Source organism: Paramormyrops kingsleyae, chromosome 16 (assembly GCF_048594095.1).
Source record: "Paramormyrops kingsleyae isolate MSU_618 chromosome 16, PKINGS_0.4, whole genome shotgun sequence".
NCBI lineage: Eukaryota > Metazoa > Chordata > Actinopteri > Osteoglossiformes > Mormyridae > Paramormyrops > Paramormyrops kingsleyae.
The window spans coordinates 24,159,466-24,182,686 of record NC_132812.1 but is presented as its reverse complement, the minus strand read 5'-3'; the positions used below and the strand labels follow the sequence as shown (position 1 = coordinate 24,182,686).

Sequence of the window (23,221 nt, the reverse complement as noted above, 5' to 3'; positions counted from 1 at the left end):
CACCTCAGGTCCGGGGTCCACTTGATATGCATGTCTGGTGACTTAAACTGAATGCAGTGCTGAATATTGATTTAAAGCCTGCGATTTCCCTGGATTTCACCTTAACCGTACTAACAGATCTTCGGGAAACCACGACGTTGTCACTGAGCGACTAGTGCTACTTTTCGAAGAGGGAACTACCGGCTTTTATCTGAATTATGGTTTGCCCTTCGTTCAGGTCATGAAGGTGAATCGTCGTTTTTTTTGTAGAATCGCTCTTCCAAGAAGCCAAAAGAGATTTACAAAGGACACTCCACATTTCCATTCATAAACACTGTAATAAATATCACCATTATTGCAGTTCTCTAAGGGACCTCTTACTATTTTTGACTGTAGGTACTTATATACAGTGGCAGAAGGAGTATTCCGACGGCCATAAATTTGGAGAATAAGCCAACTAGTGCTACGTCTTCTTAAGCGGTTCATCTGGATTACGTTCAAACTTTTTTCTGTTTAGTTCAATTGCATGTGGACTTCACCGATACTCCGTTTTCAACAAATAGATAGGACCGCCGCCTTTTCTATCTATCTATTGCTTATATGCGTATGCAGTTATCGTTTTACATTCCTACTCAGTACTAAGATTACATAGCATTGTTGTTTTATTGGTTTATTCCAATTGCCTCTATAAACAGTACTGCTAATGGTTGTTCTCGACTCTGCAATTCAAACATATAACGTAACGTGTGTAAGATGAATTCCCGTACGAGAAAAGGTTGTCATCACGATAACATTGTATTAAACATTAAGGCCTAGATGTTTAAGAAGCTCTTCGTTATAGTCTCCATATTATTACAATTATACCATAAGCTATTTGTTATATCCTTCCAAAAATATTGTATACCCTTCTTGGTTTATTGAGTTGAAATACTCAATTTCCACCTGTGAAAATAAAATCTGTTCGGCGCAGTAAATGTGAATATAACTTGTTATTCATGTTTCCTGAAACGTAAGGATAAAACAGCTTCACCAACCCTTCGTCTAGGCTATGTTTTGAATTCCTTAGTTGTACATAAGAGAAACATCTTACTCGATTAGCGATTTGACAGCCAAAAATTACAGTATACTTATCCTTAAATTTCGGTCATTTTAACAAAGTAGGCTGCGTGTATTCGTTTTCTTGTAATTAATATTTCGTTCCGTGACATTCATGTCACTGAAATCCGGGAATCTTATAAATATGCAAGAGCTCTTATAATTGTGTTCAGAACATTTTTCGCATACGCATCGGAAACAACGATTCCGAAAATGACCACATCCTTCGCTTATAAATCAAACAATAAAATTGCAAAGGATGAAAAGTAACATTTAAAGAAAAGTTCCGATAACCCCACCTACTTTACTCTTAACTCATAATATCCAATCAAGAAGAAGGCGCTAAGGAAAACAAATCATATGATTGGTCAGGAAATTGTGGTTTCTAGGCGCCCCGTGGCGAGATACTCTAGGTTGTGAATGAGGGGTACCTGGAAACCGCCCTAACATTATTGTGCGTGTTCAGTATCTTTAGCGAAACTTTCTAAAGAAGCGAGTCGATGTTCCAGGCAGAGCTGTAACGTTGTTGAGAGAAGCGAAATACAGTCAATTGTAGTACTAACTGAGGACACTGTAAAATCTGTCTGTTGCAACTCCGAGGATTTTATGTATTAAGCAAGAAATTCTTTACAAAAGCTGTCACCGTACCACCGTAACACGTATTAAGTGGTAGGGAACAGTAGGAGGAATAGCTGGTTCTACGAAGAGAAGAAACTCAAAGGGATTAAAAATACGGCTTTGAGCACAGGAATGGACTAAAGAAAGCTTCATATAAAACACAGGTTTGATATACTGAACTTTGATTACTAAAATATGTTTTGAAACCTTAAAAATTGCCATCTTCAAAAGGACACGAATTGCTGAGTAGAATCATTCGATTTCCTCTAAAATCTTAGTGAGAACTTTTAATTGTGTTCAGATCATTTTTCGCATACGCATCGTAGGCTGGGCAAATGATAGTGCTTTTAAAGTGGAGACAACATCGCACGTAATCTACAAGAACTGTGCACCGCTGCTCCATAAAAAGCGACCCAGGCTTGTGTCCGTATATGCAGCTGTTTCACTCATGTAAGCCAGAGGTAAAGCGCTTTGAATGAGGATCGCGTCAAGGACGTTTGGACGAAATATTTTGAACGGAATTTCGGCTCTGTGAGAAGCAGCGGAGGAGAGTTTTATTCAAACAAAGTATAATCGCAACATCTGCATAGTAAAGGCACCCAAACAAGGTAAAAGCAATTGGCCTAACTTTTTTTTTTTAAAAGTCGCCTGCTGTCTTCATTTTTCACTTTACTATGGCAGCGTCAGAGATTGGAGATCGGACTGGGATTGCCTGGTGTGTTCTGGTGACTGTATGTTTAATGGTTAAGCCGTGTTTCGGTCAGTATCACGGAGAGAAGGGTATCTCCGTTCCAGAACACGGCTTCTGTCAGCCCATTTCTATTCCCCTCTGCACGGATATTGCCTACAATCAAACGATCATGCCGAATCTTTTGGGGCACACGAATCAGGAGGACGCCGGATTGGAGGTGCACCAGTTCTACCCCCTGGTGAAAGTGCAGTGCTCCACGGACCTGAAATTCTTCCTGTGCTCCATGTATGCGCCCGTGTGCACGGTGCTGGAGCAGGCTATCCCGCCGTGTCGCTCTCTCTGCGAGCGGGCACGGCAGGGCTGCGAGGCGCTCATGAACAAGTTCGGCTTCCAGTGGCCGGAGCGGCTCCGCTGTGAGAATTTCCCCGTGCACGGAGCGGGAGAGATCTGCGTCGGGCAGAACACCTCGGACACGGGCAGCCCCACCTCGTACCCCACGCCGTACGTCCCCGAGCAGATCACGCTGCTTCCCAATGTGCCCCGGTCGAATCAGCCCTTCACTTGCCCTCTGCAGCTTGAAGTTCCCACTTATCTCAATTACTACTTTTTGGGTGTAAAAGACTGTGGGGCTCCTTGCGAACCTACCAAGCCCAATGGACTGATGTATTTCCGCGAGGAGGAGGTGAAGTTTGGCCGACTCTGGGTCGGGATTTGGTCCATATTGTGCTGCGTGAGCACCCTGTTCACCGTGCTCACGTACCTAATAGATATGCGGCGATTTAGATACCCAGAGCGCCCCATCATCTTCCTGTCTGGCTGCTACTTCATGGTGGCAGTGGCCTACGCCGCCGGCTTCTTCCTAGAGGATAAAGTGGTCTGCATCGATAAGTTTAAGGAGGACGGCTACAAGACTGTGGCGCAGGGCACCAAAAAAGAGGGCTGCACTATCCTGTTCATGATCCTGTACTTTTTTGGGATGGCTAGCTCTATTTGGTGGGTCATATTGTCTCTCACCTGGTTCCTCTCAGCAGGGATGAAGTGGGGTCACGAAGCCATCGAGGCAAACTCACAGTACTTTCATCTGGCGGCCTGGGCGGTCCCGGCCGCTAAAACAATAACTATCCTCGCCATGGGGCAAGTGGATGGCGACCTTCTCACAGGGGTGTGCTATGTGGGCATATTCAGCGTCGATTCGCTGCGGGGTTTCGTCCTTGCTCCCCTCTTTGTCTACCTCTTTATAGGCACGTCTTTTCTCCTCGCCGGCTTCGTCTCCCTGTTTCGGATCCGGACGATCATGAAGCACGACGGCACCAAAACCGAGAAGCTGGAGAAGCTGATGGTCCGGATCGGAGTGTTCAGCGTCCTGTACACGGTTCCGGCCACCATCGTGATCGCCTGTTATTTCTACGAGCAGGCTTTCCGTGAGCAGTGGGAGAAGACCTGGCACATGCAGACTTGCAAGCGCTTTGCCGTGCCGTGCCCAGCCTACAACTTTGCTCCGATGACCCCGGACTTTACGGTTTTCATGATCAAGTATTTAATGACCATGATTGTTGGCATCACCTCGGGATTCTGGATATGGTCGGGGAAGACGTTACAGTCATGGCGCAGGTTTTACAAAAGGCTTAGTAACAGCAACCAAGGCGAAACGACGGTATGAACTTTTGGAGACACGGTTGAGGAACAACGGATCTAAACGGGGTTTGAAGAAAGCCATCGCTTAGCAGACTGTATCTGAGCTAAAAAGACTCGAATCCGTATTGAGCTCAGTGCCCCCCACCCCCCAAACCCCCCTTTGCTCGACATGAAATCGTTCAGCAGGTTAATTATACTCCAGAAGTTTGTTTTCATGCCCTCTGTATGCTGGGTTTCAGCTTAGCTAATGTTCACGTTTGTATTTTCTTATGTCTCATTTCTGTGTGAACAGCCCTTCGGCCGAAGATTACCAGATCGTTTTTTTTCCCTTTTTGCTTGTGGAGATTCTTTTAACGCTTCTGTTTTTTAAAATTAGTTTTTCTAATGTGCCATATTTTAGATCATTGTCTAAACGTGCCACCAGATTATGAGAACACTTGTTGCTGCTCCGGAATGTTTAAGATGTTCAATATGCTTTAAAACTTTGCAGAACCCCCTCCCCGCCCCCCGTTTCCCTTTGTGGGTGTATTTGCTCAAGGGTCGCATTATCCCGTTCATCTGCCCAGCTTCCGACAAAATGACACATCATTTAAATCACCCCGCTGTAGTGTTATGCGTTATAACACCAGAAAAGGCAGAGATTAACATTTTTTTTCCCCGTTTCTCAAAGTGTAGGATTGCCTCCTAGATCATAATTCAAGGGGAGGGTGGAATGTTCATTTTTGTTTTTTTGTGCTATTAGAGATTTATTTGAAACGAATATGACTTTCGTTCGCAAGAAGTGTCCGCCTTGCCACTCATAAAACACTTAATTCTGTTTAATCATTCTTTGGTATGTTCTCCATACCCATCTTCAGACAATCACATATTCTTCCAGAAGGGCGGATTTGCGTTCGAATTGGATATCAATTATATGCATGTGTACATCTGTTAAATTATGCAAATTGCTACATACACATTTTGTAAATAGTCGTCACCTTTTTTTAAAGAATATATGTATTTATAAAAATAATCTTGGTGTTTTTTACTTGATTTTTAAAATATGATAAAAGACCTCATTTGTATATGTACAGTTTCACCGAATAAAGTAATTAGATTTTTACTTTTCAAGTGTTTGTGGCATCTGGCTTCATTTGTGAAGCTTCTTTGATCTGTGTACATTGCTTGAAATGGATTTGTAGACGTACTCGTAAAAGAAGGAGACGCAATTCTGAAATATATTTACAGTACATTAAAGCCCACGTTATCCTGGGCTTTTAAGTGTTTATTGTAAATATTACCTCTGGTGATGTTACAATTGATAGGGCTAGTATATTTCACTTTTGACTATGGGTGTGCTGACATGTTTTAAATAGGAGACGCCACTATGGATTAAAATAAAGCGCAATTCAAAGGAAAAAACACGCGCTACATCGGAGCTGACGTGTTGAACACACCTTGTAGGTCCGGGGCATTAACGTTTTAAAGTGTCGGATAATTTCCTGTCGTGCTTTTATATATATATAGAAAGTCTTAATAAGACGCGGCTTTTAAAACATTTTCATATATTAAGAAAATGTTAATTTATTTTTGGGTTCTATCTAAGGCCTACAAATATTATCTCCGGAACAAACGGAAGCGCGTTAAAATCAGAGTACTATCAGCATAACTCGACGAATTATTTTTTACAATATTAAGTTAACATTATGTTGTTGATCCCTGTGTTTAGAGCAACAGAATTAGCCTTTTACATGAAAAATTATGTTAGATGTCAAAATAAACAAAGTGTTAATATTTCGGTGCTGCAGGAAACTATTAAACTGATTTTCTTTAGGAAAATATATTCTGTCGTTCCACATAGAAGTTTCTATTTCATATAACATACTGTTTCGAAAATATTTTCTTAATTAATTTGTACCCTTGTATTTTTCGAGCTACTGGATGCCTAAATTTCCGTCTGTCTATCTATCTAGCTAATGTCGTACATCGTGGTAATCCAAATTACTTAAACATTTAGTTAAAAGGGGCCAATGTTGATAAGGCCTAGAGGATCCACCGCGCGCGTCTCATATAAATCTTGCGCTGTAAACAGCAGTAATGCTGGTTTTACCCTCTTTTCTTTCTCACATAATTTGCTTTGGGCCGATCCCCCCTTTGCATCCACTTTGTCAGACATTCCAGCCGGCAAGTATGCTAGTGGTCCTCTGGCGCCACCTTCAGGTATAATTATTTATATTCTTATTAGTTTTGATCCATCAATTTTCCGGAACATTTTGACCACTCGGGATTAAGGGCCGTCCTCAAGGGCTCGATGGGTAAAGTGCATAAAGCTGAGGTACACACAGGCCGAGATGCATGTCCATCGGATGGCGCAAATACAATAATACTCAAGGGGGAGTCTCATATCTTTAAATTGTAGTACATCAATCAGGAAAACCTACAGAATTCAGCTGATGTTCTTGCCTTTCTACAGTGGGCAGAAAACAACCAGGCAAACTGAGCATATAACCAGTGAATCCTTGAAGAACTTCTGGACTGAACCGGGCCCCTATCTGAACCGGGCCTTATAAAGGGACTAGGTGAGAGGAATCATAAACTCACGCGTGGCACTGTCTACAAGCGATGGGCTACAGTGAGCTGAAAGTGTATTTGGTTGAAATTATACTGTTATATGTAACAGTCTTGGGGTAAATCACACCAGTTTCAATTTAGAACAAATCGAAGGTTGCCTGTATTGGTGTAACTTTTATTGTAAAATGGGAGAACTTGCGAAAAGTGGTCTGTCAGTCTTGTCAAGTTTTAGTGTAATACACACACATACTCACTCACTGTGTTTACCGTAGTAGAGAGTAGGCCGTGGCTGAGTTTACTGCTGTGCTGTATGTAATCTCAGTGCAAATGACAGCCAGGCGTTTCCCAGCACCCGGCTGGTGAAGATAAGCCTGCAGCCGGCAATGTGAGCACAGGCCTCCTCCTGCTGCGAGGCGATCAAACCGCGATGCCCTGGGGTCACCTAACCCTCTACCACATCCTTCAGTCATAATTCTGTATCTCAGACTTTTCTGAAATGTCTGGCACCCATCTTTTCGATTTTCTGGAGTCACTACAGCAGGGGTCTCCAACTCCGGTCCTGGAGAGCTACTATCCAGTAGGTTTTCTGTCCCACTTGGCTTCTGATGAGCCACACTTGTTCCTGGTATTTACCTGAGAACAGGTGTGGCTCATCAGAAGCCAGGTATCTCTCCAGGACTGGAGTTGGAGACCCCTGCACTACAGGTTGTATGACATCAGCAAACACGCTCAGTTTTGCACTGTTTTGCCAATTCCCCCCATTTTCAATTATATGAATGATAATGAGGTGGCACATGAACACCCATTTGGTGTATATATTTAAAGCATGGCTATCATTCTTCTTGAAGGACTAACAGAGTGATCTTTTTTCAGGTGGCAGGCGAATAGGTTTCGAGGCCATGTGCACCAAGATCCGAAAGCGATACGCACACAATAGGCCAGTGAATACACGTCGTCAGCAAAGATCTTTAACTGGGGGCTTCACTTGCCAAAAACATCCACTCAGTGCCTTGATCAGTGCATTGTTCACTGCTCCATGCGGGTCTCATGGACGATACAGGCCTCGGCAGCTCCCCGTCGCTACGGGCGACTTGTGTTTGGAATATTCTGGCAGTCATGTTCCAGTGGTTTCAGAATGTCAACAAAGAGCCTGGCGTGGTCATGTGACCAATCCCCCAGCATCACCGACAGACTCTGTGCCTTCATCACGACCTTCCACCGTTACCCTTATTCCCACATCCCTTATTCCCACATCCCTCATTCCCACATCCCTTATTCCCACATCCCTTTTACTATCTGCAATTTAAAAAAAAAAAAAGTCAAACAAAAATAATAACAAATCTTGAATCTGGATCCATCAGAGACCGGATGGGAGACAACGGTGATAAGCTGAAACGAACTGTATAAACAGATTAATTAAATAAACAGGGAAACTGTCATTGAGGGGTCAGTTTGGATAAACAGACAAATCATTTGTTGTTTTCACTTCGCTATGGGGCTGCTGTTGGTTTCTCAGCTCCTCGCGAGGTTTGGCCAGGTTGCATTTCTCTATGACGTGTATGTTCCTCCACAAAAACACACGAGCAGTAACGTAATCGTAATGCTGCTTGAGTTTTCTGCGGTAAACTTCGGCAACTGGAATGTGGCTTCTTCAGAATATTTAATTTGTCTTGTTCCTGAGGCTGTCGAGAGGGGAATCAGACGTACAGTATTAGCTTCATGGGGACCAGAAGCTATTTAAATGCTTCCCAGTCAAGAATTCAATTAGATGGGTTTCTGCCCATCTGTGAAGCAGAGTGCTTGCTGAAATTTGATGAAGTGAGTCTGTGTTTCGGATGAGTGGTTTTTCTGGGGCACACACTCGGGGGTGGGGGGGGAGGGGGAGTCTGCGGTTGGGTGCGTCTCGATGGGAATAAACATATATGTACTTTATTGACGTTATTGACTTTCATGAAGGTCGCTTTTTATTTTGCATCGTTACTTTTAAGTCTCTGTCTTCCTCCCAACTACTGTGGCCTTTCAGAGGAAATAAAGGCACCTCATTGTTGTACGCCTCCCCCCCGGCCCGACGCTGAAGGTACCCTCCAAATGCCCGGAAATATGACCCCCCCTCCCCCACCCTAAGCAGTCCTGTTTGGCCCTGCCCTGTGCCTTAGGGACGTGGGATGCTTGGGGGATTGGAGATCCAGGGTCAGTCAGTTCACCTGCAGGCCTGAGGGTTTCTTAGACAGATTGTCTTACACTCTGAGTAAAGCAGTGGACACACACTGCTTAATTAATGACAAAACATGTGAAATGGGCCGAAGAATAGCATTCTCAGGTAATCAAATTAAAACGTGAATAAAACTTTCCCCCGACCTCTTTCTGCCTCCCCTGTAGGATTTGCGACTCGCAAATAAACATTATGAATAAACACTTAATAAATAAATAAATCCATACATAAATAAATACTTTTAATTCCCCCTTTCTGGAGTGTGAGCTTGAGCTCGCATTGTTGCTGTTGTGGTAAGAGAGGGTGAGGCTGATTAGCAGGGAGTCCCAGCTGGTCTACTTAAGGAGAGCTGTGATTGTTCGGGTGCCATTGTGCTGATGACAGTAATAGTGGGGATGACAGGATGTCATAAATATCAGAATAAAAAGAAAATGAAAATACCAGCTCACTTTATGTTTTTGTTTTATTTTTTTAAAATGTGCTCCAAACAGTGAACAGCATGCCGTCTCTGTACAGGTGGATCTTCACAGTGAGATATCCAGATGGATAAATAAAACCATGGGGGGGCAGTGCCCCCACAGTCGCCTGATTTGAAATTGAAATTGCAGTTAATTGGCAGGACCAGTGTTGTGCTGTGTTCCATGCTGGTGCATTAATACCTTATAGGCAGACAAAATATAGGTTATGTGTGCATCAGATACGTACATGAACACTTAAGGTTCCCCTCACCCCCCCAGGTGCACCTGTGGATAAAACCTGTGGCAGCACGCCACGACGCCACAGCAGCACGCCACGGCGCCACAGCAGCACGCAGTCTTCCTGCGCTGCTGCTCCAAAGGACAGAAGCTTCCATGGGGCAGCAGGAGGTGTCACAGTTAGGGATCAAGACACTTTGCTGTTGTACACTTGAGCAAGATATCTGACTGGAGCTGCTTCAGTAACAAGGCTATAAAAAGGCATAGAAATTGTTAAAGATTTTGGATGCTGTACTATTACAACCTGCAGTAAATACGGGACCAGTTTCATTTAGCTGCATGTGCCTCATTTTGAGTGGTTAGATGGATGAATGGATGGATGGATCATAGGAATTTTACTTATACAAAAATGTTCAGAGGGCAGAACAAAAACTGATTGGTTCAGAGAGATAACCAATCAGATTGTAGAGGAGGTGCGTCCAAGCAACTAAAGGAGGTGGAGACTAATCAATCAGATGTGAACACATTTTTCGTTCTGCCCTCAGAACATTTTTGTGTAACACTCCCACAAGTAGATGGATGGATGGATGGCTCAATGGATGGATGGATGCTGTTCCTTTAAGTGTTTCAGTGAGTTCCCTTCTGATTATGCTTCTCATCCATGGGTGTCACGGCCATTAAATCTGAGGGGGACATGTCCCCCTCACATTTCATAATTATTCTTTTGGACCCCCCCACATTTAACATGAAATATTAGTTTTATACCAGTGTGTCCCCCCCACATTCAAAATGCTTCTGATGCCCCTGACCTCGTCAATTCATCTCTATTTTAAAATCCTGAAAAAAGTGTTTCCATAAGGATCCTTTACCATTGACCTTTCCACAGGTGAGAACTTCAGATCCCTCTCCTGGGAATAGAAGCAGATTTCCGTGATGACCTCCCACCCCCCCACCCCCAGATCATACAGCATAGCCTGAGGTGCCCTGTCACCTTCCTTTCGGACAGGGAGTTGGGGGGGCATCTTTATCCAACCCTGTCAGCTCAAACAAAGAGGTCCTTCCCTGTGGTGTCCTAAGGCTCACAGAAGCTCCATTCAGACATGAAGCTGCTGCTTTCTGAAGGATCTGCTGAACTTCCTGCCCAGACAAAGGATGATCTATTTGTCGGAAATCCTTTTGTTGGCACAAACATTTCAGTATGCTCACGTTCAGAAATGGAAAAGTAAACAACAAATCAGTCTTCACTAAGTTTACAGGGTTTTCTTTTGTCAAGATGGATACCTATTCAAGTTATTTGTGTCCCAGGTCACGGTCAGCTTTAATGTTTTGTGTTTATAACCCCAGTAATTTAAGAGATTGGAATCACCACCAAACACTGGATGTTAAAAACCCTGGGGATTCTGCACTCCAGGCGAAACCTTGGCTGCTCCAATCAGTAAGGGGACATCTAGCAGGCCTCGATCATCTAGCGGTCCTGGACCACAGACCCGACACATTTCTTTGGTCTCAGTCATATGCTGAGCGAATAGGTCACTCAGAGTTCTGTGCGGTGAATCATCACTTAGTTAGCGACAGCCAGGAAAAGTCAAAGACATTGAAACTATGAGAAATGTGTCCCTCATACATACATCAAAGCCAACCGTGATTAATATCTCCTAGGTTTACATGGTCAAATGCGGTCATGTTCTCGCTCAGTCCCAGGGAGTCCGAAATCTGTTTGCCATGGAAGAGACAGGCGTGATTTAGTACAGTCCAATGCGTTAATGCTGCAACCACAACACCGCGTCGCTGTCTCGCAGGGGCTGTCAGTTCTGCTTGCATTTCTTGGAGAAGCGGAACAATATCTCAGACAAGTGGTTTGGCCGTAGAGTGCGGGTAAAGCACCCAGGGCCCTGAAAAGATTAAGCTGTGAGATGAGGCAGGGTGGAGGCATCGGGAGCCAGTGGAAACCTGGTCCCCAGGACACAGCCAACGGTGAGGGGGGAGCAGGCACTGGGGAACAGCACAGTACAGCTGGCCTGTGCCTCACATATTCCTGGCTGGATGGAAAGTGTGTGTGTATGTTTCTCAATAGAACAGTGCTATCTGCTAGATTCCAATTATATCCTCCTGAGACCCAAGGAAAGAAGTGTCCGTCAATTTTAGGTTATTTGTCTTTGGGGGAAATAAGACATCTTGCAATTTTGATTTTTTCAAATTTATTTTTATTTTTGATTTCACAGAATGTCCTCTTTAGTGTACAACAGGAATAAATATGTTTCCTTACATCAGTGAAAAGATGCAAAAATAAAATGTCCACTACAATGGACATAAATGAATGGGTGGGGTCTCAGGAGGATATATTAAAGAGAAGGTTCATTCCCAACTTTGAAATGTTTACTTATGAAAATATGTGACACTGAGTGTAGAGAGCAGCCGACATGCCTGGGGCTCTGGAGCCTTACTGTGTTTGTGTTTATTTCAGGCAGGTAAAGCTTCTGGGGGCAGCTTTGGCCCCCACGCCCACAGTGGGGGGAGCCAGCGGCGAGGTGGGGCAGGTAGCGTGGGCCGGCCGCTCCCGGGCAGGTGGACTGGCCCCTTCTGGGCCCTGAGGCAACCGAGGTCACACCTGCTGGGGGGGGGTCACCATCGGTACCCCCCTTACGAGGAGCGGAAGAAGCCTCTGAGTGCACAGGACACCCCCCCCCCCCCCATCATCATCCAACAGGATCCCTGGGGTTGAATGGGCCTTTTCAACATGTTACAGTGAATGGTAATGTGATAGTAGGGGGGGGGGTCTGTGCTGGGGATGGAAGGCTATATAATGCTCCGCTGGAGCTTATGACCCCCACCTCCCTTCACCCCATATGTCCTGTTCAGTGTCAATCAGGAAGCGGAACAGCAATGGAAACCTCACCTGATACCTTGGTCGGTCGGCCGCCCTCAACCACGGTATGCAGGTGCAGACCACAGCGTGGCCTAGCGCCCCCATATGGCAGCAAGGAGGCTGTTCCAGGACATAGGGCTCCTTTACTGTCCCCAGGACCACTGTGACCTTCATGCGAGGGCATTTCTCCTTCACAGAAAGATGCTTATCACCTCTGCACAGGTCACTCTTACCCCCGTCACATGATCCTTACAGCCATAGGTCGGTTGGGAAGCAGCTTCTGAAGGGTGAGAGATTTCAGGGATTCCGACACAGGTGAAAGGGGGCTCTTTGGCTTAGGTAACGGCTCTGGGGAGACGGGATCAGCAGCGAGGGGGAGGAGGATATATGAGGAGAACAACTGTGTCACTGAGCAGGCATGGGGATGCCCTGAAGGCTGTCAACCAATAGGACTGTAGGACCAGGAGAGCATCATGACTGCCCGTCTCACCAAAACAGCCCATCCCTTCCTTAGGTTAAGATCAAATATAGTATCAGTTTAGCGTCAGTGTAGTAAGGATGTCGGCTAGGATGTAGCATAAAACGTAAGAGCTTTTAATTCAAAGACAAATGGTTTAATTGTCTGTATGCAGAATTTCTCCATGAAAATGTCCATCTATTTAAATGGGAGAAATTACAGCATCATCTACGATAAAGAAAAAACGAATAAACGTGAGAGACTGAGACGCGGTGCATGTGTTTATGTCCCAGAAGGCCAGCTAACCGTACGGCATACGTCTGATTTACCTGTTAATCTGGTTTATATGTGTATTTTTTTTGATCGGTGTGAACCGTGCGTGTGCAAGTGTGTTTAAAGTGCTTTTAGGTGACTGTTTCAGCAGCCAGTTTAGCACGAGGGGGCTTCATTATGCATTTTTATCAAGTGATGTAACATGTTTAAAGAGTGCAGCTTGATTTATAACAGCAGCACTGTGTGTGTGGGTCATGTGCAGGTTACATTGTGGGAACCAAATGTCCCCGATAAAACCTGTTATTTCGACATTTTGGGGACATTTTTTCAGTCCCCACGAGGGGAAACTCAACTTCATGAAAATCTGTGAATGCAATCAAAAAATCAAAAAGGCTAAAAGTCTTGTATTTTGTTTGGTTACTTATGGTTAAGGTTATGGCTGGGTGGGGGTTAGGGTTAGGGTTAGGGTTGTTGGGATTAGGGTTATGCCCATAGAAATGAGTGGAGAATCCCCTTAAACACATGTGTGTGTGTGTGTGTGTGTGTGTGTGTGTGGCATTTGCTGAGACTAGCTTCTTGTCCTATTCACTGTCGCATAAAGACACCAACAATTACACACACATACACACACACACACACAAACCTAATCTCAATCACGACACCCTTAACCCCTACCCAGCCCTAACCTTAACCATAAGTAACCAACCAAAATATAAGACTTTGGGCAGTTTTACTTTTTTGATTTTCAGATATTTATAAAATTGAGGTTATCCAAATGGGGACCTGAAGAAGTGTCCCCAAAAGTAAGGAAATTTCAGGTTTTACTACACTTTGGGGACAATTTGGTCCTCAAATGTGATCTATGCAAACACACACACACACACACACACACACATTCAGAGACCTTTTCACTCACATTAAACACTCTCCCTTTCCCTCACGCAGTCTGCCGGCCACACCCCCACCACCCCCCCCGCACATCTGGTTGCGTTTTACTGTACTGAGGTATCACAGACAGAGAAACCCGATCCCACGGGCTGGGAGCTGATCCGGACCCAGGAGTTTAGGACTGACAGGGACTGTGTTTTCTCAGCCTGACCCCTCCATCTGCTTTGTTTCCTTTACCCTCGCACCAGCCCCGAACCCGAGCCCAGCTCCGCCAGCTGCCCTCTGCATCCGTCCTTTTGTCCCCAGTCACAGGCCTTTGGAAGCCGTGCTTTTTGCACAAAGATTCCTTCGGCACGGGGCTCCAGCCATCTCTCAAGGCCTGACTCCGAGTTATCCCCGAATCAAAACCTCTCTTCTCCGTCATCGTGAATCTGTCTGCTTCAGAGCCTATTCCACACTGGCTCAAAAGATACAGGAATTTATTTTTTCATTAAATGTATTTCGCTCAGAAGAGATTTATGTCAGTGTGGAGAAGGTCTATGGATCTCCAATGTAAGAATCAGTTGCGTTCTTACAGTAAGCCACTGTGAACCTTGAGAAATCAATCTTATGTTTGTCTGGATCTCTGTTAAATTTAGTTTATCCATTTAAAAAAATGTATTGTACACATACAGCCCAAGAAACGTCCTGTTTACATTTAAAATCTGCCTGTGATTGAATGAATGGTAATTTTCCCTCTGGTGGACAAATTCAGCGGAGCGGGCTGAAAGCAGGGTTGATATATGTACTATAACAGAAGGTGAGGACTCTGGACGGATAAATCCGTAAAGGAAGTGCTTTTTTCTTTTTCCCTTTACTCAGTCTGGAATGAATTTATAATGTACTAAAGTACAGAGCATAAAAAGACAAAAATGAGATTTTGTTCCACTTAATCTGAGGCATTACAACATGAAGAATTATGGTTTCTGACAGGGAGCTTGAGAGCTGGGAGCGTGTGGCCGCCACTGGGCTGAGCGGGACGTCCCGGCCACGGTCGGGTCCACATGCAGCCGTGCGCGCATGTAACCCCGGCTGGGCACGGGACAAATTAAAGAATGAGCCCGACTTCATAAATTGTCCTTGGCCAAACAAAAGGTGATATCCTTGCGGTCGCCGTTGTTGTGTCTTGGCTGTGAAATAATTCAGCTCCCATCATATGGGAATGTAATGCCCAGTGGGGGTGGGGGCATTTTGGGGGGGGATCAGAGGAGTAGGGGGGGAGGTTTCGCCCGGAGTGAGCGCATTTCCTAAAGAATGTTGAACGCAGACCCGCTCAGTCCTCCAGAGACGGCCACCGCCATAGAGAAATGGGATCCCCAAGCTCGGAATGGAGGGGGGGCTTACGAATCCCTTCTATCGACCCTGTGCAACTTCAAAGGGGTCCTGGAAGCCATTAAAACGGACAGACCCGCCAGAAAATAAACTATGCACCATTCCTGTAGAAGATGCAGAGGAATGTGCCCCCCCCCCCCCCACACACACTCCCCCACCTCGACCCAAACAGGCTGGGACTTTGTTCCGGCTTGGGCCCTGATCCGTGCAGCGGATGCTCATAAAAGCACAGGGACCAGCATAGGGGCCCTCACAGGGGCCCCCACAGGGGCCCACCTTGCTCCCACTGCCGGCCCCTGTCTCGTAAAGACGCTCCCCAGACCCCCGGCCCCCGGGCTCTCAGGAGACACTGCGGTCACTGACACGGCGCCGTTTCATCATGGAAAAACATCGGCCACAATGTTCAGCCGACCTGGAGATGTCAGGGCATGGGCGTGCATGTGTGCGCCAAAATGCATTATTTCCTTCCATGGTAATGAAAACATGAAATACCTGCAGAGGATGTTATATATCCAAGCACATCTGTTACAACAGTCACCGAGTCCAGCCGCTCCGCTTCTTCCGGTCTCCCACTTAGCATAGGCCAACATTTGGCTGAGAAACTTTAAGATAACAGTAGAAAACTTATTTCACCTGCATGTTTGTTTTGTGTTGTTTCATCACAATGGTTTCCAGATGCACAGGACTGTGCTTCTGAAAAAGGCCGGTTAGTGAAAGTTCAAATATCAGATGTGTGCTGATAGTGACCTCTGGTGGAAGAAAGCTGTACTGCACCCAGTGGCAGAGTAGGGGGCTAGCATGGCGGTGCAGTGGTTAGCACTGTTGTCTCCCACCTGTGTGTGTGGAGTATGCATGTACTCCCTGTATTTTTGTGGGGTTTCCTGTAGTTTCCCCCCACAGTCCAAAAGCATGCTGAGATTAACGGGAGTTACCAATTTCCTCATAGGCAGAGTTGCCAACTCTCACACATCTGGAATGACACTCGTGCTTTCTGACACTCACAAATCTGACTATAGCAAATCTATAATTCCATTATGAACCTAAAATTAGTTACCTCACAAGCACTGGGGTAATTTACAAACCTTACAAACTATTTACAAGGTAATAAAAGTCTTACATACATGTAAATTAGTGTGCAGACTTCTCTCAAACTGAAAATCTCACGCCAGCCAGCTAAGCAAAGTTGACAACCATGCACAGGTGTGCATGTGTGAGTGAATGGTGTGTGAGTGAATGGTGTGTGAGTGAATGAAGTGTGAGTGTGTGAGTGAATGGTGTGTGAGTGAATGGTGTGTGAGTGAATGAAGTGTGAGTGTGTGAGTGAATGAAGTGTGAGTGAATGGTGTGTGCATGTGTGAGTGAATGGTGTGTGAGTCTGTGAGTGAATGAAGTGTGAGTGAATGGTGTGTGAGTGTGTGAGTGAATGGTGTGTGCATGTGTGAGTGAATGGTGTGTGAGTGTGTGAGTGAATGGTGTGTGAGTGTGTGAGTGAATGGTGTGTGAGTGTGCCCTGTGATGGGTTGGCACCCCTGTAGCTGGATTCTTCCCTGCCTTGTGCCCGTAGCCTATGGGACAAGCTCCGGACCCCCTGCAACTCTGAGCAGGGTAAGCAGTTACAGAAATGGATGGATGGACGTATGTAGTATAACAAAATTCTTACCTGCTGCTTCCCGCAGACCAAAGTATTTAAGTAACAATGCCAGATTAATAAGGATCTGTACCAATCTCCCTGCCCTAAACATTGACTGTTTTAGGGACAGTGGCATATCTCAGGCTTTCGTCACTAACATGTCACTTTGGATAAAAGCATCTGATTAACAGAATTTGGGGTCCAGTGGATCCATCAGGACTAGACTAGACAAATGAGCAGATTCAGATTCAGGGAAGAATGACATTGGGCTTCAGCTCCCCGCCTGGTTTGCTGACTCACCTCTGAGTCCGATGTCTTGCTCTCAGATATGGGGGGGGGCTGTGTACGGCTCAACTGTGTGTGATCAGAAGCTTGCTGGATCAAATCCTGGGGCCAGAAAAGTAATTTCACAGTGGGGCATCTAAGCAAGGCCCTTAATCCCTAATTGCACCTGGGATTGTCTTACCTTGTTTTCTCAAAAATGTCACTTTGGATAAAAGTATCTGCTAAATGAATGAAATGTAAATAAATTGGGACATTAAACAGGGTGAACGGACTCCATAATGCACGTGTAAAACTGGTTAGCAGGAAACTCCTTTACTCTCTGGAAAAGGATCAAATTCATGGCATTTTTAAGCAGAAGATATTTTGATGTGAGCTAGTTTGCTGAGATACGCATCCCATTACTTACTTCCTCTGCACTAAACCTCCGCATCACCCATGACTCTCTTGAAATCTCATAGCAAAGAGCTACCGTACCCTACAGGAGAGTCATTTCCCATCATGCAATGGGCCCTGTCAGACTAGACTTTTATTGTCATTTAAAAAGTACTTAAAATCCACTCACCGTGACACTCTCCCTCTCTCGGCTAAGTGTCTTCTCCCAGTGACACAACACCCTCATTGTCAAGAGCCACTGTGGGGTCAAAGGTCAGAGCAAAGTGCCAACTGTGTGGAGCAGGGACTCGATCGGGTGACTCAGTGAACGTCAGCGTACTCGCCTGCGATGGGGTGTGGAGCATGAGGTTGGAATTGTGCCATCTTTAAAGAACGTACAGATGAAATAAGGGCGGGAATGTTTATTCTCTAATATATATCTTCTTTTTTAGAAAATTTAACTCTTGGGGAATTCAGCCCAACGTTTTGCAGGGTACATACACCTTAGTGTTGATTTTGAGTTAATGAAAGATCTACATCGGAATGTAAAATGGACAAATGAAATAGGTGACATTTGGTGAGCCGTCCATCTTTCATCATTGTGTACCACAGTTGGAAAGTTAAAGAGAAGATATAGGAAAGTCAAATACGACGGGAGCAGATGTTGCAGTGTGTATAATCTGACTCCTCCACGCCTGGGCTCACCTGTCCCACCCCCTAGAAAAGGGACACTGATAATGTAATCTCTCTCCCCCTCTTTCTACCTTCCTTCTCATGTGACTCTGATTCCAAAGATGGGGTTGATTTTCAGTCCCATGAACAGGTCAGGGGGGCGAGGCCGGGATATAAGGCTTCAGGGACTCCCTGACTTAATTAACATCCTGCCTAATTACCGCCAGCATTCCACCCTCTACACCATCTCTCACTCCGCTTTGATGGCGGCTCACGTTTCAGCCTGGCCTCCTGTCCACTCCCCACTCACGTGGGAAACGAAAGCAGAGATCGGCCGGATGAATGGAGTTTCACTTTTCCTCCGTCTGTTTCATTAGTTACCCCTGCATCTCCACCCCTCGGTCCCTCCAGCGTTTCACCCGTTCTGAGATACACTGCAGCAGGCAGCACAGAACTTCTGTTTGCATCTCTGTGCTAATCTTTAAAATCAGACAGCAGGACGGCAGTGAGCCAGAGCAACAGGCAGTGGAGGCGAAGGCTGGATACTGACACAGCCGGTGACCCTGGCAAGCAGCACTCGGGCCTGGAAGGAAATAGGAAGTGATTCAGTCAGATCTGTTAGGTAATCATGAGCTGTGAGTTTCCGCTTAATGGTTTTCCTCATGGGTGGCATGGCGGTGCAGTGGCTAGCACTGTTGCCTCATACCTCTGGGACCTGGGCTCGCGTATCCACCAGGATTCCATGTGTTTGCATGTTCTCCCCGTGTCATTGAGGGGTTTTCCTCCGGGTACTCCGGCTCCCCCCCACAGTCCAAAAACACACTGAGGTTAATTGGAGTAGCCAAATTGCCCGTAGGTGTGCATGTATGAATGTGCCCTGCGATGGGTTGGTGCCCCATCCTGGGTCATTCCCTGCCTTGGGCCCCCAAGCCTCTGGACCCCCTGTCATCCTAAATAGGACAAGCGGTGAAAGTGAATGGATGGATGGATGAGTATTGAAGTGTGTCTCTTGGTACCACTACTCCCCCCACGCCGCAGGCACAGCAAGCCACCTCCCATGGCTGCGGTCAGCAGGTAGTTCAGCAGCGATTATCTCCAGAGGAATGCCTCACTGTACATATAAACTGGTCCACATGTAGCTCATTACGCTGATGGGCGTTTCTGCAATACTCAAGCAAACACCACGTACATCACAGCGTTTAACCAGTCACTGGCTATCTAACATGCACTTGTAGATAACAGAAACCACATAACTTAAATTTTCACCTTTGAGTGACCAAGACGAATATACTGTACATACTGCAAATGGCACACCTCAACATTAGAAGGGATTATTAAAAAAAAAACAACAATAATAAAATAGAGAAAGCAAGGAGACCTTTTTTGTACCATGTTTTATTGGAAAAACAAATAAAATTAAACAAAAAAAAGCTGTTATACAGCCTCAAGCCATCCAGAGAAACTCCTCCTCACTGCAAGAGAAGTTGTGTACAATGACATCATCACTGTGCACCATCACCGGCACGTCGGCAAGGCGATATATGCTAAGACAGTGGGGTGCTGCCGTCCCTGACTCGGTACAGCAAAAAGAGGATTTCCAGCACAACGTCGATTATCTCAGAAGACCGGAAGCAGAGAGATGAGTCAAGTCCTTTAATTAAACAGAGCCAAGTGTGTATGAACCGTATTACAAACACATAATATGGGATGTAAGTCGCTCCTTCAAGAAAATTAAGTTTGCTAAGTAATGAACTTGGGGATAGTGTACCAGTATAAATATAAACATTTTCCTAAAAATATTTACTGGGACAGTAATTTAGCTTTTTGCCTTCATTTTACTCAATTTACCTTCTCTACACATTTGCAAGATCGCATATGTTCAGTCATATTCCCATATAGCAGGGAAACTCATTCTGTGATCAAAGGTTTTAAATCGGACTGGAGGGGAGCTGTTCAATAATGGGAATGTGTGAAGCACAGCTTGTATAATGAAGGATGGAGGGGTTCCCCGCAGGAAGTGGCATTACAGACCTGTGCTGTGTCCTTCCTGAACGAGATGCTAAGATGCTGGATTGGTCTGAAGAGGGTCTTTGCCATTTTAGTGTGGGGGAGCTTCCCCTGAATCACAGTCTGGGGCCGGAGCTCAGCTCATCAGCCATTCTGGACATCTTAGAACGCAGCAGTGACCCAGCGGGAGACGATCTGATTCCCCCCTTTCAAGGAATAACATCCCCGTACTTTGCTGCCGATGTGTCTCCTAGCAAACCGTTGGCCACTTTTGTTTTCAGTATACTGTATTCTGGGGGAAGGAAGGGGAAGGAGGGAGAGAGAGCGAGTGAGAGCGAGTGAGAGAGCAAGACAGAAAGAGAGAGAGAGAGCAGGAGAGAGAGAGAGAGAGAGCACTAGAGGGGAATTCAGAACTTCCTGGTGTTTGTTCGACACCTCCACACGGGCATCTGCTCGCAGGAACCAAGTTGATTTGAAGTTGGATGCTTTCAGCCGCTTTCTAGCAAGAGGGTCACAAAAAAGCAACAACGACAACAAAAAAATATATTAAAAAAAAAACAAAAAGAGGGAGGAAATATCGAAAGCCTAGATATTGCAGAGTCCACCAGTCTGTTCCTGATACACTTCAATGACATCCTCGTCCTCCATTCCCAGCTGAGAGCAAAGACAAAGAGCGGGTTATGAACATCATATTCGCTTAATATTCTTATTTTGCTATAAAACTCAGAAAAAAAGATCACAAGATTTCAAATGAATTGGCAGGTTGAGATAAGACTAGGCACCTCTTTTGGGGTTTGGTTGTCTGCAATTCTCTGTCCTTCGAATAAAAACCTTAGAGAATTCATGGGAACACCCTAGAAAGAAAACAAAATTATATTCAGATGAGTGATGAATTCTGGGCTAACTGGGAGTAATGGTGAAAAGGACCCTGGTCACGTTTACCTGTCTCTGGCTGTATGATTCCTTTAACTTCTTCAGGTGCGTCGTCATCTTCACCTTGAAGTGAATTTCGCTGTTATCCTGAGGAATGGAAGAAAACGCAAACACGGGGTCGCATGTGAACAAGCCCTGATCACTCTGTTCCTGCCAGACCAACCCACACCTTCATACTGAAGCAGAACATTATCCTTACATTCAGTCTGTGCTCCGCCCCCTCGCCCCACCCCCATCTTACCTGACCAATCACCTTCAGCTTGATGTACTCCCCATCCTTTCTGTCCCCCGCATCCTGGCTTGATGGTTTTGTCTCCTGCAATGATGAAGGAGTTATTCGCATGTGGAAGCATCACATATTAAAGGCTGTGCTTTCAGAACCATGGTCACCAATCCTAAGACTTGCATATGCACTGAACTGCCAGAACACCCTGCAAAGCTGACAAGGAACTTCTAATTTTGCTATTATCTATTACGTAAAAGGCTTTGAAGCCTACAGCGTCTATAGTATGTTCCAGACAGCATGACCCTCAATTTCCTACTTAGTCATACACAAACACTTACTGCAGCTTAACTGATGTTCCACACATCACCATCTAAGCACCCTGTGGTGGCATGTGTGGGGGTAATCCATATTGGCTCCTTCATCATACCAGCATAAAATTAAAATGGAGAAGACTAACATGCACAGGTCCTCCTACATAACTTCTGGACCTATTTATGTAAAAATCAACAATAATCACACGTTTCCAATGACACATTATGAATGTGAAAGCTGGTGGACGTTATTTAATCAGGCGTTTCTATAGCTCCTCCATCACCTCAGCCCTGCTGCCTCCAAACGGGGGATCCGGCCTGTTTTTGCCTCCTGTCTGCATCTCCAGTTTGGACACGGAGGAACTCCTCATCCGGTCCTAATCTCCGTTTCGCCGTTTTTAAAATGCTATAACATCTCAATTTATCTAATTCCATCCAAATCTATTACATCTGCGGTTTCACTTATATTTTAATATTCACGAACACACGTCACGTAGTATACCTGAAACGGGAAATAGGGCAGGGGAAAAACACCCGCATCTGAGAATGAAGCCTTTGTACGCACGACCATCTACCTTGTATTTTTCCCCAAGTATGCATCTACAGGCCTCCTTAGTACATTCCACATCCAGCGAAACTGGGGTTAAAATTAACCCACAATGCTGCGTTTCTCTACCCCTACACATACTATTGGAGGACATTCCCGGCCACTTTAACGGTACATAACAGCAGAAAATTAACACAGATGTGCTCATCAATGTGCTGTGCGCGACATTAGAGGCTGTACCGGAGCAAGCTGGGCTGGTTAAACTTCTGAACGGCGCTACACAGAAAAGCACCGCTTCCATGTGCATCTGTCTTCTAGACAAGATAAAGATCAGTACAGTGATACTCCATCGACACAGACCCTGCTACGGACTAACCAGACAGGATGTGTGTTACAAGCTACTCAGAACCGGGCAGCCAGTCTGAGGAATTACACGGCGCATGACAGCGGTGCATCGGTATTTCGCCAACCAGCAGTGATTAATAGAGTGCAAACTAGTACAAAGCAAGAAAGCATCATTACCACTTAGCACTCCAAACATGCTCCGGATTTCACAAACACAAACAGCGAGCCAGACTGGCAAGTGCAATCTCGGCTCGGCCTCGATCCTGAGGCCCCTCAGCTATCGTTTCCTGACCGTTTTGAAGTAGATCACACTTACCGTATCTGACATGGTATTTAGTTCGGATGTAAAACGTTTCGAATCACTTTTGTTTCAATATAGATGTATTGTGTATTCTTTCTGAGTCTACACTAAGCAAAAACAGGCTCTGACCTCATTGGTATGGGGCGGGACTTCCGGAGTCTTACGTTACCGCATTGGCCAGCTTGCTCGCCATATACAGAAAAAAATAAAAGAGAGGAACGAACCTCTAACCAATTAAAGGTACGATGTGCTCTGACGATGC

At 45.4% G+C, this 23,221-nt stretch overlaps 2 protein-coding genes across 3 annotated transcripts; one reads left to right on the top strand and one right to left on the bottom strand.

The window, feature by feature from the left end:
• The first annotated feature begins 1,482 nt into the window (after positions 1-1,482).
• Positions 1,483-5,128, top strand: fzd7b (frizzled class receptor 7b). Its single transcript, XM_023839915.2, has one exon. It carries the CDS (start codon positions 2,367-2,369, stop codon positions 4,041-4,043), a length of 1,677 nt encoding a protein of 558 aa, XP_023695683.1. The 5' UTR covers positions 1,483-2,366; the 3' UTR covers positions 4,044-5,128.
• Positions 5,129-19,665: 14,537 nt separating this feature from the next.
• LOC111858299 (small ubiquitin-related modifier 1-like) lies at positions 19,666-23,122 on the bottom strand. Of its 2 annotated transcripts, XM_023839951.2 has the most exons (6): positions 22,975-23,122; positions 22,051-22,268; positions 21,471-21,545; positions 21,239-21,316; positions 21,079-21,150; positions 19,666-20,950 (listed from the first exon to the last, which is right to left on the bottom strand). In XM_023839951.2, exons 2-6 carry the CDS (start codon positions 22,135-22,137, stop codon positions 20,882-20,884), a joined length of 381 nt encoding a protein of 126 aa, XP_023695719.2. In that variant the 5' UTR covers positions 22,138-22,268; positions 22,975-23,122; the 3' UTR covers positions 19,666-20,881. The 2 variants fall into 2 exon arrangements, with proteins under 2 accessions (XP_023695719.2, XP_023695720.1); XM_023839952.2 differs by lacking the exon at positions 22,051-22,268.
• Positions 23,123-23,221: the final 99 nt, after the last annotated feature.